Source organism: Falco peregrinus, chromosome 18 (assembly GCF_023634155.1).
Source record: "Falco peregrinus isolate bFalPer1 chromosome 18, bFalPer1.pri, whole genome shotgun sequence".
Classification (NCBI taxonomy): Eukaryota; Metazoa; Chordata; class Aves; order Falconiformes; family Falconidae; genus Falco; species Falco peregrinus.
This window is the reverse complement of record NC_073738.1, coordinates 3,559,174-3,575,655: the sequence shown is the minus strand read 5'-3', so window position 1 is coordinate 3,575,655 and position 16,482 is coordinate 3,559,174. Positions and strand designations below refer to the sequence as shown.

General features: G+C 67.6%; 2 protein-coding genes across 2 annotated transcripts; one reads left to right on the top strand and one right to left on the bottom strand.

Moving 5' to 3' along the window:
- The first annotated feature begins 544 nt into the window (after window positions 1-544).
- LOC114012587 (cytochrome c oxidase assembly factor 3 homolog, mitochondrial) lies at window positions 545-1,264 on the top strand. Its single transcript, XM_055789747.1, has 2 exons — window positions 545-783; window positions 864-1,264. The coding sequence occupies exons 1-2, from the start codon at window positions 582-584 to the stop codon at window positions 974-976; spliced, it is 315 nt and encodes a 104-aa protein (XP_055645722.1). The 5' UTR covers window positions 545-581; the 3' UTR covers window positions 977-1,264.
- An 834-nt stretch (window positions 1,265-2,098) lies between these two features.
- WNK4 (WNK lysine deficient protein kinase 4) lies at window positions 2,099-15,189 on the bottom strand. Its single transcript, XM_055789690.1, is given in 23 exon segments — window positions 2,099-2,137; window positions 2,221-2,324; window positions 2,428-2,630; window positions 2,808-3,228; window positions 3,342-3,438; window positions 3,692-4,314; window positions 4,458-4,610; window positions 4,730-4,787; window positions 5,085-5,231; window positions 5,307-5,423; window positions 5,502-5,643; window positions 5,724-5,791; window positions 5,865-5,995; window positions 6,166-6,496; window positions 6,575-6,794; window positions 6,870-6,958; window positions 7,596-7,646; window positions 7,648-7,683; window positions 7,685-7,755; window positions 7,850-7,930; window positions 7,933-8,069; window positions 8,618-8,790; window positions 14,638-15,189. Coding segments are annotated over 23 exon segments (3,900 nt in total). The 5' UTR covers window positions 15,082-15,189; the 3' UTR covers window positions 2,099-2,134.
- Window positions 15,190-16,482: the final 1,293 nt, after the last annotated feature.

Genomic DNA, 16,482 nt, shown 5'->3' with positions numbered 1-16,482 from the left:
GACAGGGACTGGGACCAGGACAGGGACCGGGACTAGGCCAGGCCCAACCACCAGGCCAGGCCCTGGCTGTGCAGGTGAAGGCAAAGGGACAGGGACTGGGACTGGATCAGGGACCAGGACTGGGCCAGACCCAGCCGCCGAGACAGGCCGTGGCTGTGCAGGTGAAGGCAAAGGGACCGGGACTGGTCCCGGGACCGGGCCCAACCACTGGGCCAGGCCTAGGCTGTGCAGGTGAAGGCAAAGGAACCAGGACCACGCCCGGGACTGGGCCCAACCGCTGCGCCAGGCCCAGGCTGTGCAGGTGAAGGCAAAGGGACCTGGTCAGGGACAGGGGCCGGGCCCGTGCCCAACCGCCAGCCCAGGCTGTGCAGGGCCCCACCTCGGCGCCTGCCTGGTCACGAGGCCGCGCTCCGCCAATCAGAGCGCTCCTCCGCCACGCGCCGGGCCTCAGCCAACCACTCGACGCCCTGCTCCCGTTACACCTGCGCGTAGCCAGCCCGCCGCGCCGGCGCCCTCCTGATTGGCCAGCGTCCCCGCCGGATGTGACGTCGCCGCGCTGTGCGGAAGCGGCGGCGGGGAAGATGGCGGCGCCGCGAGAGCCGGGCGGGGAGGCGCCTTTCGCGCAGCGCATCGACCCGGAGCGGGAGCCGGGGCTGAGCCCCCAGCAGCGCCTGCTCATGGCGCAGGTGGAGCGCGCCCAGCGCCAGCGCGCTCTGCAGCGGCGGCTCCGCGGCCGTAACGCGCTGGTGGCGCTCGGCTTCGGCGCTGTGGTGCTTGGCATCTGTATCCTCCGGGGCCGGGGCGGGGTCGGGGGGGACGCGCCGCGGACGCACCTGCTCTTTTCCTTAACGCACCCCCCGCAGATGGCTACACCTTCTACTCGGTGTCGCAGGAACGGTTCCTGGACGATCTGGAGCAGGAGGCGGAGGCGGCGCGGGCCCGGGCCCGGGCGCGGGCCGAGAGTGCAAAGAGCTGAGGGCTCGGCCCGGCCCCGGTAAACCCCATGAGTGAGCTGCGGGCCTGGCGGGGCAGGATGTGCCCCGAGCTTGGGGGAATCGCCTGGCCCTGAGCACGGAGCAGCCGCCCTTGCAAGGGCCTGCACGGTGCTCGGTATGGTCCAGGGAAGTGCACAGGAGGACTCCCCTGCAGGCAGGGCTTCCCCCCTGCAGGCAGCCACCTTTCTCCTGGAGAACAGACACCAGGGCCTTGCTCCTGGAAGGAGCGGGGATGCCCATTGCTTTCCACAATAAACATTCTGTCTGGAGACTGTGTTAGCGTGTGTTGTTAAAGCAGCTGGGGGACTAGAGTCCAGCTCGGAATCTTACCACCAGCTCAGGTGGCTGCTGAGATAGGACAATTTTCTCTTTTGCTCTTTTTATTATCTTACTCAGTTTGCGCCCTTATCGCAAGCCAACAGCAAGGACAGCGTCCACAAGTCCCACTGAACAGACACAGACAGACCCCACTTGTATTTAATTCATATTTATGAAAAAGCTTTCCAGACCTCAGTTCATAACAAAGTGCACCTGCCACTGTTCAGATGCACCAGCTGGGGCTGGGGGAAGCTTCGTCCTGCTCCACAGCCGGCTCGATCTCAGCTGGGCAGGACGAGATGAGGGTGGCAGCGAGCAGGGCAGCACTAGGCAGTGGGCTGGGCTCTGCATGTTGTCCCACAGAGCGAGTGGGGCGGGAGTGGCCCCAGGACAGAGCTGGAGGACAACACGGTGGCAGGGTGGTGGTGATGTGTCATGACTGGGAGGTACTGGGGGATCATTCTGCTCTGCCTGCGCAGGTTCAGCTCAGAGTAAAGCCATGAAGGATGGCAGCAGTCACATGTGACCTGCAGCTGGGGCTGGGCTTGAGCAAAGGAGCTGGGAATGGTGGGGAGGGGGCCAGGGGGGGCACGAGGAGATGGGAGGACAAGTGTGGGACAGGCCTGCCCTCCCTCTGATACAGAGGCAGCAGGTACCCGGGCGCGGGGCCAAGGGGCACAGGGGCAGAGGCAGGGCCTGGGTGCTGGCTGCCCCTGGGGCCGGTGCTGTCCTCCTGGGGGGTGCAGGGGCTCGTGCCCGACCCCCGCAGGGCAGCAGGCACTTGGTTGAGGTAGTTCATGAAGTCACTCCTGGCCAGCTGGCTACTGGGGAGAGAAGTGGCAGTGAGCTGGGACCGCTGGGAGCACCCTGGGGGTGCCAGCAGCAGGATCAGCCCCCTGCCCCTTACCATCCGGCCGAAGTCATCAGCGAAGGTCACCCCCTTGCTCAGCCGCTGCTCCTGCGAGCCGGTGCTGCTGCCGCTCAGTGAGTTACGGCGCATGATGCCTGCTGCTGAGACAGACCAGCCCTGAGCAGGGGGCACCCCTGACTGGCCCAGCACCCCTCCCAGCCCACAGGGGCCCAAGGAGGGAGTGGGGACAGCGGGGGCTGTCACCTGGGGGCTGCGCCAGCTCCAGGCGCTGCAGGCTGTTGCGGCGGGAGGGGTTGAAGCTGCCCTTGGAGAGGCGTCGCTGGCGGCTGGAGAGCATGGCAGCGGGGGAGACGATGGCCAGCGGTGGCTGCTTCCCCATCCGCAGGTACAGCTCCTCGATCTCCTTCTTCTGGGCGCTCTGCAGCAGCTGCACCTCAGCCAGGTGCCTGGGGAGGAGATGGGGGCTGGCAGCTGAGCTGTGCCCCACACCCAGCCATGCCAGGGCCTCCGGGGAGTGGGCATCGTCCTCCTGCCCGGGGCAGGTGGGAAGACCTGTCCCCTGTGCTGCCCGCCACGTGCAGCCCACCCCTCTCTCCACCCCCGCCACGGAGCTTCTCACTCACTTCTGGCGCAGGTTCTGCAGCTCCTCCCAGATCTCCTCGTCCTCGCTCTCGGTGTCGTCGCTGCTCAGGTAGGACAAACTGCGGGGGTAGCTCATCCACACCTGGTTAATCACCGCCTGCGGCGCACTCTCTGTACCCTCCTCCCCGGGGCCCTCCTGGTCGCTCTCCACCAGCGGCACCGTGCCCTCCTCAGCCTGCACCTCCTCAGGCTCAGCGTTTTGCTCCGCCATCTCCAGCACAGAGTCTGAGTCGCTGCTCGAGCTATCCCCCGTGTCAGGGGCCGCGGGCAGAGGGGAGCTGCTTGCTGCCGGCTCCGCACCATGCTGCTCACCCTCGCTGCTGCCCAGCACCCGGGAGCTCACAGCCAGGTCTTTGGTTGGTGTCACCTGGAACCGGCCCAGGATCTGGGGCTTGGCTTCTGCTGGGGAGAGGGGGCAGTTGGTGGGGTTTGGGGCACATGGGCTGGCAGGGACATCGCGGTGCCTCACCGCAAACACGGCCACGCGGCACAGACTCGGCCCTTCCCCACCTCACCTTCGTTGATGGGTGAGAGCTGGGCCTTGGGCACGCCAGGGGCTGGTGACTCCGAGACGATGAGCGAGTGGCTGGGCTTGGGGGAGCCAGGTGGCACCTGAAAACATCCAAGCGCTGTCAGCTGCCCCACCCAAGGTCCCCCCATATCTCCTACCCCCCCTGCTGCTGCTCCCATGGCCTGGGACCCCCCACCCGCTCAGCCACCCCTGCATCCCAGGTGCTCCCCATGCCACAGGGCTCCCTGTCCCAGCCCAGGGCAGCACCTGCAGTGACAACCTGCCCCCCCCCCCCCCCGGTGCTGAGCCCTACCTTGAGCAGCCCCGGGGAGCCCCTTCCACACCCACACTCACCGTGCCGCCCTCCGGGCTCCCCAGTGCGGATGTGCTCAGTGATGGCAGGGGACTGAGCAGTGTGGGCGTGCTCAGTGACAGCAGGGGACTCCCTGCAGCCTCGCTGCCAGCAGGGCACGGTGACGCCAGTGCCAAGGTAGGGGATGGCATGGGTCCCCCGGCAGCGGGGACATCAGCTGCCACTGACTGCAGGGTGCCACCGCAGGCCGGGGATGGCTTGGCCATGCTGGCGGGGTCGGGGTAGACGAAGCGTGGGGGCCCCAGGAGGAGGCTCTGCGGCCGCGGCAGCAGCGGTGGGTAGAGGTGCCCACCCGAGCTGGCGATGGAGGAGACAGCGGGCAGCAGCGTGTGGGCCACGCTCATCACTGCCAGGGAGAAGACGTTGGCCAGGGACAGGAGGGGGGTGGTGGGGGACCAGGGCGTGCTGGTCACAGGGGGGCTGAGGGGGCTGCTGGGCTCGCTGGGGACAGGGGATGTGGGGAGTGGCAGTGGGGACAGGAGGGCTTGGGGCAGGGCTGGTGGGACAGGCCCCCCTGGGGTGCTCGGGGGCGTCTGCGGGAATGCCGGCGATGCTGTCAGCCAGGAGGGAGCCATTGAGACCAGGGGCCAAGTCTGCATTGAGCCTGTGGAGAGAGGAGCATCAGGAGTGGCCCCAGGCCCCCCCCGGGCCCCCTGCTCCCCCACCCAGGAGCTCGGAGCCTCGAGCCACCAAGGAGCCAGCCAAGGCCGGTGGGATGGATGTGCCTGGCCCTGCCAGCGCTGGTACCTGTGGTGGAGCCCGGCAGCATCGGCTGCAGCTCACCAGCCGGGGCTGCCAGCGGCTCCGTGGGGCTGGCGAGGTCCTTCTCTGCCGGGGAGCTGCTCAGCAGCGGCAGAGCCGGGGACTGGACTGAGAAGCTGGGACTGGTGCAGCCCAGGTCTGTGGCACAAGGGTGACAGGCGATGCTCAGCCGGGGCGGGAGGTGCCCCACAGGACCCTCTGAGCTCAGCCAGGGCCTGGGGGGTGAGGGGAAGGGTCCACATGGGGCAGAGACATACCGCTGAGTGAGGATGAGGAGGAGATGGAGCGGGAGAGCTCCTGCAGCTGCAGGTCCACCTGCCGAGGGGGATGCAGCTAAGGCCAGCGCTGGGGCAGAGACCCCGGAGAGGCCGAGCCAAGCCCCTGCTGGCCCCCACCCCAGCCCCACCACGTGCAGGGACAGGAGCCAGCAGCTCCGCCGGGCAAGGGGGCACCCCAAGAGCAGGCAAGTGACCCAGAGCCACAGGCATGGGGCTGGGGGACCCTGCACCCCAGCCCCCTCCCCGCTGGGCTCCCCAGGGCCGGGCAGCACCCCCAGCAGCACTCAGCACCAGCAGCTTCGCCAGTGGTGCCGAGGCTGGGCTGGGCACTCACGGGGCTGCACTCGGCCTCGGGGGTCTTGGGCAGCTCTGTGGTGCTGTGTCCATCCTTGCGGAGCAAGGTCTCCACGCGGTGGATGATGTCCCGGATGCGGTGGATGAAGCCGTCCCGCTCTGACATGAGGATGAACTCGTTGTGGACCTGGGGGCGGAGGGGGCCGGTCAGCACCCGGCAGGACCAGGCAGGCCCCCGCCCTCACCCCCACACCGCGCTCACCATGACGGCCGCGATCTCCTCCGGGTTGTCCCCATCCAGGTCAAACTTGAAGGTCACCATCTTGTTGTTGTAGGTCTGCAGCTGGCACTCCACCACTCGGTCATTCTTGTCAGAGATCTGCGGGTGACAAAGCCGGCTCAGCCCGAGGAACACCCACCCTGCCCGCCCGGCACGGGTGGCACTCGCGGCACTCACGTTGGTGATACGCAGCCTGGAACGGGCTCGACGCCGCAGCAGCTTCCCCGAGACCCGCTTGGGCGGCAGCTTGGCGCTCCGCTCGCTGGCCGAGAGCCCCTCGTAGCCGTCGCTCATGCCGGACGCCACATCCGAGGCGTAGCTGTGGGAAGCCCCAACACCGGAGCATCAGCGTGGCTGCTCCCAGCCACTGCGCTCCCCCTCCAGCCCCCCCAGCCTCACCTGTCCACTGGGGAGGAGAAGCCGCTGGCGGGGGGCAGGCGCTCGGTGGGCAGCTGCACTGCAATGCTCTGGGGGAGCAGAGGACAGCGTGAGCCGGTGCCGCGGCTGCCCTGACCCCCAGCCCCACAGGGCTCTGCTCACCGTGGGGAAGCAGCGCAGGGGGCGGCTGGGTGGTGGGCTGGCGGGGTCCCCCGCTGAGAAGCTGCGATGGGCCAGGTCCGGGGAGTCCAGGAAGCCAGAGGAGCTCAGGTAGCCATCTGTCTCACCGTCAGCTGCGGAGGAACGCTCGCATGAGCACAGCCGGTGCAAGCCCCCTCCCTGGCTTGCACCCCTGGGAAATGGCTGCAGGGCTGGGTGTGCGGCACTGCTGGAACTGGGGAGGGACCCTCCACCCACCTCCCACCAGGTCACCCTGCTGTCCCCCTGCCCGGCGCCTACGCACAGGTGGCTGAGGAGTAGCTGGTGTGCCGGTAGGCGAAGTGCTGGTGCTGGTCAGCCTCGGGCTCCTCGGGCTCCGGTGGGAAGGGGCTGCTGAAGACGGAGTCCCCGGAGCCAGGAGTGGCCAGGGCAGGCGCGGGGGCACCAGGCGGCAGTGGGGACTTGAGGTCCTCCAGCAGCTGCAGGACACCCGGCGACTGCTCCGGCTCCGCAGGCGAAGGCACATCCTGAGCACGCTTCAGCTTCTCCCGTTTGCGCTTGATGGCCACCACGCGGTCCCGCACCGCCTTGGCCACCAGCTTGTAGTCAGCCTCACAGACAAAGCCCAGGACCACCTGGGGGGTGGGGGGGGCTCATCACGTTGGGGCATAGGGACCCTGCAGCACCAAGGGTCCCTCTGTCCCTGTACCCACCATCTCCTGGGCCACCTCCTCCGCCACGTCCTTGTAGAGCTCGAAGAGGAATTCGATGGCGTTGTTGTCCTTGTACTTGCCGTGCAACTTCTTCGTGTCATCCATGCGCAGCCAGAGCTTGAGCCCAGACTTGACGCCATCGTCCTCCTCGGCCAGCTCCACGTGCACCCCTGTGTCCTCCTGGAAGAAGGAGTGCTCCAGCAGGTCCTGGATGGTGTACCTGCAGGGAGCACAGCTCAGTGCGGGGCCAGGGGCTGGGGGGGCTCTGCCGCCCAGGCCCCCTGCTCCCTCCCACCTCTCGTTCTTGTCCATGCGGATGCAGCCCTCGATGATCTCCTTCAGCTCCGGCACCTTCACCTTGTAGAAGCTGCTCGGCTTCAGGCCCTGGGGGTGATGGGTGTCAGCTCCACCTGTGCCGGACCCTGCCACGGCGCTGGGTTCCAGGGCCGGGGGCTGCACCCAGGCTCTGCGGGACCATGGCGCTGCTGGATGCTCCCCCGGCAGCCGCAGTCCCTGGCACCGCCAGGCACAGCCCCACCGCAGCAGGGGACATGTGGGGACAGGGCTCCCAGCCCGAGGTGCCACGGGCCCAGCAGTGGCTCCTGCAGCCTGGGCCACGCGTGCCGGCACGGGCAGCCGGGGCCGGGACGCCCCAGGGCTCCGAGTTTCCACCCCAGTGGGCAGGAGCCGGCCAGGACCGGCCGGGGCAGCCGCCGTGCCGCAGGCAGGGGGTGGCTGAGCAGACCTTCTGCTGTTCCACCCCGTTAACGTGCTGGCAGCACCTGGCGTGGGACACGGCGTCTGGCCAAGCTGCACCCCCCAGCCCCCGCGGCCCCTGCACCCTCTCACCGCCCAGACTCATTTGAGCTGATGCATAACCTGCACAGTAATGCATTTTGGGGAGCAGTGACACCAGGCAGCTCCATCCATCCATCCAACCAGCCCCCTCACCCCGGCTCCCGTGCCCGTGGCACCAGCCAGCGGTGCCCCCCCCCCCCAGCCCGGGGCCACGGCTGCTCACCGAGGTGACCTTGCGGTAGATCTGGGCGGCGTTCTGGCACTCGGAGTAGGGGGTACTCCGAGGTGGCCATCTCCAGCATGCACATCCCCGAAAGCGTAGACATCCACCGCCTCGTCGTACTTCTCCTCATACATCTCTGGTGCCATGAACTCGGGGGTGCCTGGGGGTGGCAGTGGGGCTCAGCACCCCCTGGTCACCGACCCACCCGCAGCCCCCATGGCGCAGCCACAAGCCCAGCTGTGCCAGGACCCCACCTATGACACTCTTGGCGAAGGAGGCTCGCTTGAGCGTGGCCAGACCCAGGTCCCCGATCTTGACCGAGCCAGTGGGGCCGTGATGAAGATGTTGTCACACTTGAGGTCACGGTGGATGATGGGGGGCGAACGGGTATGCAGGAAATGCAGCCCCTTGAGGATCTGCCGGCTCCAGCGCTGCAGCACCTTCAGCTTCATCTCCTTGAACCGCTTCAGATAGCTGCCCGGGGAACCCATGGGGCTCGGACTCACGGGGGTCAGCCCCCCAGCCCCAGCCCACCCCCCTCTTGCCACCATGCCGAGCCCCTTGGGATGCAGGTGCCCATGCGGGGTGAGCAGCAAAAAAGCATCTTGGAGTCGGGGCTGCTGGTCCCCTCCCGGCTGGGCTCTGCAGGGGCAGCACAGAGAACCCAACCCAGGAGGAGCTGAGCCCCCTGAGCCCCCAGCACTGGGAGCCAGCCGGGGCAAGCAGCCAGTGCCACCACCCCACATGGCACTGGGGTGCCCAGGCCACACCATCCCAGTGAAACTCCTGGCTCTCCAAACACACACCAGCGATGCCCGATTTCTGTCTCCAACTCCCAGCCCTGCCCTGCCATCCACCCAGATCCCACCTGAGCCCCCCTGCAGCCCATCATCCCCACCCAAATACCCACGTCAAATACCTGGGGGGTGTGGGGGTGTGTGCAGACCCGTCCCTCGCCTCACCATCACTGCAGGGACCCCCTCCCCTCCCCTGTGCACCCCAGCCTGGTGGTCCCCGCTCACGTTTTCAGGGTGCCGGACGTCATGAGCTCTGTGACCAGCACGATGCAGACCTGGCCTTTGATGGACGATTTCCAGGAGTCGTAGAAGCGGACAATGTTGGGATGCTGCAGCCCCTTCAGCATCTCCACCTCCTCGCTGAACCGCTGCCGCTCCGTCTTCGACAGCTTCCGTGTCTGTGGGAGCCAGGGGGGAGGTGAGGGGGGCAGGTGGGGTCCCGGGCAAGCACAGGGGATGCCCTGGCTTACGGGGTGACCCCCACATCCTCATCCCCACCCCCTGTGTGCGAGGCAGCAGGGGCTGCTGTGGCCCTGGCGCTGATCTGGGGTCAGACCTGCTGTCCCCCGCAGGGGCTCACACGAGGCTGGGGCTGCCGGTGACCAGGGTGTCCCCCCACCCAGCCAGCCCCCGCGTGGCACCACTCTGCACAGAGCAGAGCCGCTCTCCCCTGGCTCGGGGAGGGCTGGCCAGGGTCTCCCACGACAGATGCTGCACCCAGGAGCCCGGCTACTTCCCCCTGCCATGAAATCTGCCCCGTGCCAGTGCTGCCCGTCCCTGCTCCCGTCACTCTTAGCCCCCAGCCCGTGCCCACCAGAGGACAGGGGGGTGCCCCAGCCCGCAGGCACCCAGCCCAGAAGACACGCGGGGGCTTTGCGATGGCCGGGCCCACCAGCGTGCCCCACACAGCCCCTGTGCCCCCCAGGACAGCCCTGCCCCCCGCCACGGCATCAGGGGCTCCCAGCACAGGGCACCGGTGTGGCAGGGTGGCCACCAGCCTCAATGAGGCCTTTGTTGGGGAAAGCAGGCGGGGGAGGCTCCAGCCCAGGTTTTTCCGTGTTCCTCCTGCTTGAGTTAATTAAAGAAGAAATTGAAGCCGAGGGCACTGAGTGGGGCTGGGGCCAACGGGGAGGACGCAGACCCTCGTCCACGGCCTCTGTAGCGCAGGAAGGAGGGAGCCGGCCAGCCAGACCCACCGGGAACCCAGCGGAGCAGCAGTGACTCCACCACAGCCCGGGATCCCGGGGGGCCCGGTGCTGCACAGCCTGGGACCCTCCCAGCCGGGACCCCAGTCCAGCCCATGCTGGCAGGGCAGAGGAAACTGGAGCTGCCGTGGGCGGCCACTGAACTCCCACCGCCAGGCGCTGCCAGAGCCATGCTCGGCTCCTTGGCCCAGTGGCTGCCATCCATCAGCCCGGGCAGCTTTTGTAATATTTTCATTGCATCACAGCTGGCCCCACGGCCGGCTGGAGCTGCTCCATAATCCCCTCTGCTTTTAACACACGCTCAGGGACCCGGCTCAGCCCAGATGAGAACCTGAGCCCTGTTGCAGCAGGATGAATGGGACCTTTCATACCCAAGGAGGAAAACAGCGAGCGAAGCCCCAGCCCAGCGGCACGCTGCCTGCCCTGCCCAGTGCCACAGCCGCCCTCAGACCCCCGGGCCCCCCACTCCCCACCCAGGGAGCCTGGAGGCTTCACTGTGCCCCACAAGCTTGCAAGGGCACGGGGGAAGCCCACATGGGCTATGAAAATGGGCAGGGAGGGGAGCCACGGGCAGCCACAGTGCTCTGAGCTCAGTGAGAGGGGACCTCACTTGGAGTGGTTGTGCCAGCGCAGCCCCACTGGGCCACCCCCGACCCCAGGCAGGACCACCAGCACAAGGTCACCTCTCCCAAGGTGCCTGGAGCAAGACCTGGGGGTTCGAGCTCGTCCCCCAAGCCTGCACCAGGCCTGCTGGGCTCCCCCGGCACCGTTCTTCCTGCAACCACCAAAGCGGCAGCCGGTCCCACAGCCGGGGCACGGTGCTGCTCTCCCAGCTGAGCGCCAGCAGCGGGGACCAGAGCCCTGCCTGGCCAGAGGAGCGGCTCAGCCCAGGACAGGGCACCAGGGAGGGCATGGCTGCCAGCAGAGCCCCACCGCCCCGCACGGCACGCAGGGACACCGTGTCCTCTCCTAGCAGCACCTCGCGCTGGGCAGAGGAGGATGCTGGGGATGGTGGCACGGGGCCGGGTGAGGAGCTAGGTGGGCAGCGGTCCAGCCCCATCCTGCGAGCCAGGAGCTGGCTGCCGGGGAGCCCGGCACAGCCAACACCGTGAGCCGAGGCCAGTGCAGGAGGAGCGAGGGCCAGGCACGGTGGCCAAGGACGGCGCTCGCCTCCGAGGCAGGAGGCTCTCCCCAGCCAGCGCGAGGAAGCACCAGCGCTTGGCAGGGTCTGCAGCCCCTGCAGGGCCCTGGCTCGCGTCGCCCTGGCCAGCGGGTCCCAGCAGCCTGCGAAAGCCCCGTGTGCGGCGCTGAGAGCACTCCTGCACCAGAGGGATGTTCATAGCGATGCTGTGATGGGGCACAGAGCCAGTGCTGGAGACCACCCAGCACCCTCCCTCCAGCCACGAGCACAGCACCTCCAGCTGCAGGGATGTCCTGAGCCCCCAGCCCCCGGCAGAGCAGCTGGCACTACGGCAGCAGTGGGTGCCTGCACCCCACTGGTCTGCCCCCACCGCTTTGCAAGTGGTGACCCCGTGCACGCTCGCAGACACACTCATGTTCCCAAGCACACAGGACCCCCATGCAACAAATCCCCACCGCTCAGTCTCCTCAGCTCATCCCCCAGATGGCAAAGCCCCTGGCCCCACGTGGGGCTGAAGTCCTGGACACTGCCCCAGGGCCTCGCCAGACTCTGTGGCAGCAGGATCCCCAACCACGGCACAGGCAGGATGGGCTGGGCACGGGATGGACAGGATTTTGAGAAGATGAAGGAATTTGGTGTCCCACAGCCCCTGGGGCACCAGCCCAGGTTACCTGCCCCCACCTGGGCATGGGAGCTGGGGGAGGCTGGGCAGAGCCCATTGCCCAGGCTGCTCTAGCCTGCAGGGAGCCTTGGGGGACCCACAGGAAAACTGCTCACAGCCAGGTATTTACAGCTCAATCCTGCTCCGGGCCTCCAGTTTCCTCCCTGCTTCCTCTTTCCCTGCCGCCCGCAGCACCTATCAACAGAAATAGTCCCAGTCTAAAGCTGGAAAGCACAAACAGGTCACGGCAGGGCTGCAGGACACAGGCAGGAGGCAAAGACAGACGCTGTGTTCAGGACTGGGGGGCAGCAGCACGGGGGGGGGGGGGGGGGGGGGGGGGGGAGGGGATGGGGATGGGCAGGTCCCCAAAGGGGGTCCCACAGGAAGGCAAAAGTAGCCTCCAGGTCACCAGGCACTGGGGAGGGAAGGGCAGGGCAAGGACGGCATGGAGAGCTGGGATTTGGGATCGGAAGCCATCACAGCAGCTGGATGAGGCTCTCCAGACCGGAACAGGTCAGAGCTGAGGTTAGGTATTCATTTAGAATTGAAAGGCAATAAAAGGAGAACTGTGAAAGACACAGGACAAAGCTATTTTTAAAAGGGCAGAACCACAACCATTTTTATTTGCGGTTCCAAATCCCATATTTGTGTCACAGTGTCTGATTCTTTGCATGATTGCTGAAAAAACCCAAACTTTTAAAAGTCTGCTTCTGTGCTCCCAGCCCCTCGTGGGATGTGGATTTTGGGACAAGAGACACTGGATAAAGAGCAGTCAGTGGGATGGAGCGGAATACTGCGTCGAGAAGGGAGAGGGGCGGGGGGAGGGCTGGGAGGGGGGGGGGGGCAGGCACAGGAGCAGGGCAGGGGCTGCCTGTGCTGCTGACCCTCGAGGGGTGCTCAGCTACAGCCGGGCTGCGCTGCCCTGGGAGGGTGACAGCAGAGGGGAGCCAAGTCTCCCAGACACTGTGGGATGCTGACAGGTCCTGGCAGGAGCTCGGCCTTGGCACACATGTCCCCCACCAGCCCCCCGTGAGCCGAGTGCATGGCTCCCACCCGCGCTGGCCTGGCAGGCTCACGGAGCCGGCAGCAGTGCCGGCGTGCGCCTGCTGGACTCGGGGCACAGGAGCATCTTTGCTTCCCAGCTCCCCTTCCTCCACCTGGACGGTGCAGCCTCATCCCCGCCACGGCCACCTCGCAAGACCCCAGAGCTGCCCGCGCTGGCTGCAGGCATGCCCTGCCTGCACCGCTGCCGGCTCTTCGCCAAACAGAGCCCCGGGTGCATGCGGCTCCAGCCCTGGGCTGCAGGGTGGGCATCGGGGGCCGCATCCAGCCCCAGCGGACAGGCAGGAGCTGTTCTCACACAGTGAGATGCGGACGGGGACCCGCAGGGCAGCACAGCCCGGCCACAGGGACAAGCAGGAGGGCAGGGAACAAGCTGTGCTGGCAGCCCCGCTACGGAGCTGGGGCACTTTTGTGACGAGGGGCTCACACCCGCAGGGAGGGACATGGAGCCAGCCAGGTGGGAAGCATCGGGCACAGCTGACTCATCCAGAGAAGGTCCTGGGCTCGCCAAGGAGAGCCTTTCCCTGCCAGCAGCGCGCTGGCACTTCCCTCGCCGCGTGCTGCTGGGGACACGGGACTCAAACGGAGCTCAGGAGCATTTGGATGGGGCCGTGCGAGGGAAGGAGCGCTGAGCCGGCTCGGCAGCCAGCTGAAGCAATTGTGCAACCCACGAAAGCAGGCAGAGGCCCAAAACCTCACCTTCCGCACCAAGGGGCCATAGTCAGCTCCTCCAGAAATCACCCACCACTATCTCAGGATCTCTTCTTGCACTGCTGGGCTGCAGCCACCCCAAGGACCCAGCCCAGGCAGCCACACCAAGGTTTTAGGAACAAGACAATAAATAAACTTGCAAGACACGTTTTTCTGTGTTAACAAGGACTTGGACCTTCCAGCCACTGCAGCCATCCCAGAGCCAGGAGCCTGGTGGAGACTTTGGACTTTACCAAAGCCCCTCCCCAGGGGCTCCAAGAAGAAAAGGGAGCCCCACGGCACAGCTCTCCCTGGGCACCTCCACGGACAAGATCAGGCCCATTAAAAGCAACAAGCGGGACAAGGCATTGAGGAGGCAACACCTTCACTGCCGCCTGCAGCATCCCACTGTTAGCATCCTGCTGCTGGGCAGCGAAGGGGATGGAGGAGAGCAACGGCAGGGAGGAGATGGGGATGCTGGAAAACCACAGGTCTGGCTGCTCCCAGCAGAGAGCCCTAGCAGCATCACAGAAACCACACACGGGTGCCCACAAATACCACTTCAGCCAAGGTCAAGCTGCTGGAGCACACCAAGGTCACACCGTACCCTGCTCCCAGCTGACGCCCAGCCCCAGGCTCGCCGCAGGCACGTGCCCCTGGGCACGCCGAGAGCTATCGGAGCAAACCTCGGCACCAGCGCCAGCACTGGCACAGGCGCGCGTGCAGAGGCCAGCACCGGAGGGGGCACCCCTGCCTTTGCTGCCCCTCCGGAGGGAAAGCTGCAGGCTGGCAGGCATTGGAGTGCCCAGCCCTGGCAGCCGGTCCCAGATCCACCTGTAAACCCCCCGAGCGGGGACTGGCACCGGGAGCGCCGGCACCCCAGCACCCCAGTGTGCTCCATAGCACGGGCAGCAAGAAGGTAAATGGAAAACAGCACGTGATGGGCAGGAGGGCCAGGAGCAGTGGCGTTAAGCAGGGATCCTGGGTCCAGGCCAAAAGCCCCGTGCGGTGCCCAGGCACTGGCAGAGCTGGGCATGGGGCAGTGCCGGGAGCCCGAGCCTGGCCGCAGGTGCCCTGCCCTGCCACTGCACATTGGTGCTGTCCCTGGCAGAAACAGGGGCTCTGGGGTCCCCGCTGGGCTCCAGCCCCAGGGGATGCCCTGTGGGTCCTGCAGAGCAGCCCAGGCAGGCAGCGGTGGGCAGAGGGGCTCTGGGCCGGCGCAGAGCAGGGAGGGGAGGGGGTTGCCCACGCCAGGGAAACTGGACAGAGAAGGGTCCAGCTGGCCCTGCTGATGCCCCCTCCCCCGGGGCGGGGGTCTGGGGTGCAGGCAGGGGTCTGGGGCAGGGGGACGGGGCTCTGGGACACAGGCGGGGGTCTGGGGCAGGGCGGCAGGGGTCTGGGACACAGGCAGGGATCTGGGGCAGGGGGACGGGGGTCTGGGACAGGACGCAGGCGGGGGTCTGGGGCAGGGGTCGGCCGGCCGTACCTGCAGCTCGCACCAGGCCACCTCCACGGTGGTCTCCGTGTCCAGCCCCTTGTAGACGGTCTTGAAGGAGCCGCGGCCGATCTCGATGTCAAACTTGAGGAACCGGCCGTCGGGGGAAGTGGCGACCGCGCGCGTCTCCACCTCCTCGCTCTCCGTCTCCTCCGGCTCCAGGTGCCCGGCAGCAGCCGGCGGCGGCGGCGACCCCCCGCGCTCCCCGCCCGGTGCCGGGTAGCCCAGCAGCTCCAGCTCGGCCGAGCTCCGCCGGTTGAAGCGGGAGGAGGCGCGGCGGGAGTCGCGCCCCGAGGGCCGCCGGCCGCGGCTGCGGTGCGGGGCCCGCCCGGGGAGCCCCGGCCCCGGCTCCGGCTCCGGCTCCGGCGCGGAGCCGCCGCCCGCCCGTTCCGCCTCGGGCTGGGACATGGCTCCGGCGGGCGCGGCCGCCAGCATCGCCTCAGCCCGGCCCGGGGCCGCCGCCGCGCAGCTTCGCACCTGGTGCCGCCGCGACCCCACGGCCAGGAGCGACCGCCGGGCACCGGCCCCGGTCCCGGCCCCGCCGCGGCCCCGCCCGGCGGCACCTCCCCCGCCCCGCCCGGGCCCGCCCCCGCGCGGCCACCGCCCCCCGCCTGCGCTGCGCCACCGGGCACGGCCCCGGGCACCGGGTACGGCCCCGGGCATCGGTCCCGCCACCGGGCACGGCCCCGGGCACGGCATTGGCCGGGCCACTGGGCATGGCACCGGGCACTGGGCACGGCCCTGGGCATTGGCCCCACCACCGGGCACGGCTCTGAGCACCGGGCAAGGCACTGGGCACAGACCCGGGCATTGGCCCCGGCACCGGGCACGGCTCCGGGCACTGGGCATGGCGCCAGGCATTGGCACCAGGCACGGACTCAGCTCCGCCACTGGGCACGGCACCGGGAACAGCACCGGGCATTGACCCCACCACTGGGCACAGCGCCAGCACTGGGCACTGACCCCACCACCGGGCACGGTACCGGGCATTGGCCCCGACACCAGGCACGACACCGGGCATGGGCATGGCCCCAGGACGGGCACCTAGCACTGCGGCTCGGGCTCTGTGCATGGAGCAGCCGCCCTGCAGCCCATGGGAACGGGGGGCATCCCCTCCCCCCCAGCACGTCTCCCAGCTGGGCCCTGGCCAGGGACCACTGCCCAGACCCCCCCCTGGAGCTGTGCTGCCGCGGTGCCCCGGGGGCTCCGAGCCCTCCCTCCCAGCAGGGAGCCCCTTCCCCAGCCATCGCCCCCATGGGGGGCTCCAGGCACTGGGGTCCCTGCGACCGGCTGGGGCAGACGATGCAGCCTTGGTCGGGATGCAGGAAAGCGCCTGGTTTGGACATTTCCTCGTAGCTTCTGCCTCAGGGTTCCCGAGCAGCGTGGCCCAAAGACCCCCATCCCACTCCCCACACTGCAGGGTCAGTGGTCGGAGTCCCCCCGGGCACCATTCCCGGTCTGAAATCCTGAAAGGAGGGACAAGCAAACGGGAAGGTACGAAGGTGTGTCCGCCTTGCGCCGGCCAAAAGCCCAGACAAGAGCTTGTTGTCTCTCCAGGTTAAACGAGGAGCTTGTTCTACCCAGTGAGGCTGTTTACACAAAACACAAAGCAATCGAGGCCACCGTTAATTTCTTTTCCCTACGGTCAAATTGTTTCTACTCAACGATACCGGAAACATTACGGAGAGGATCAACACGGGAGCACAGCCACGTCCTCAAGGGCTGGCACAGGCGGTGATGCTGGTGATCCAGGCTGGCTCCGCCGTACAGCTACAGGCCACGGCCCCCCCAGATCCCCCTGTCCGGCAGGAGCAGGGAGAAGCATTTTGTTTGCTA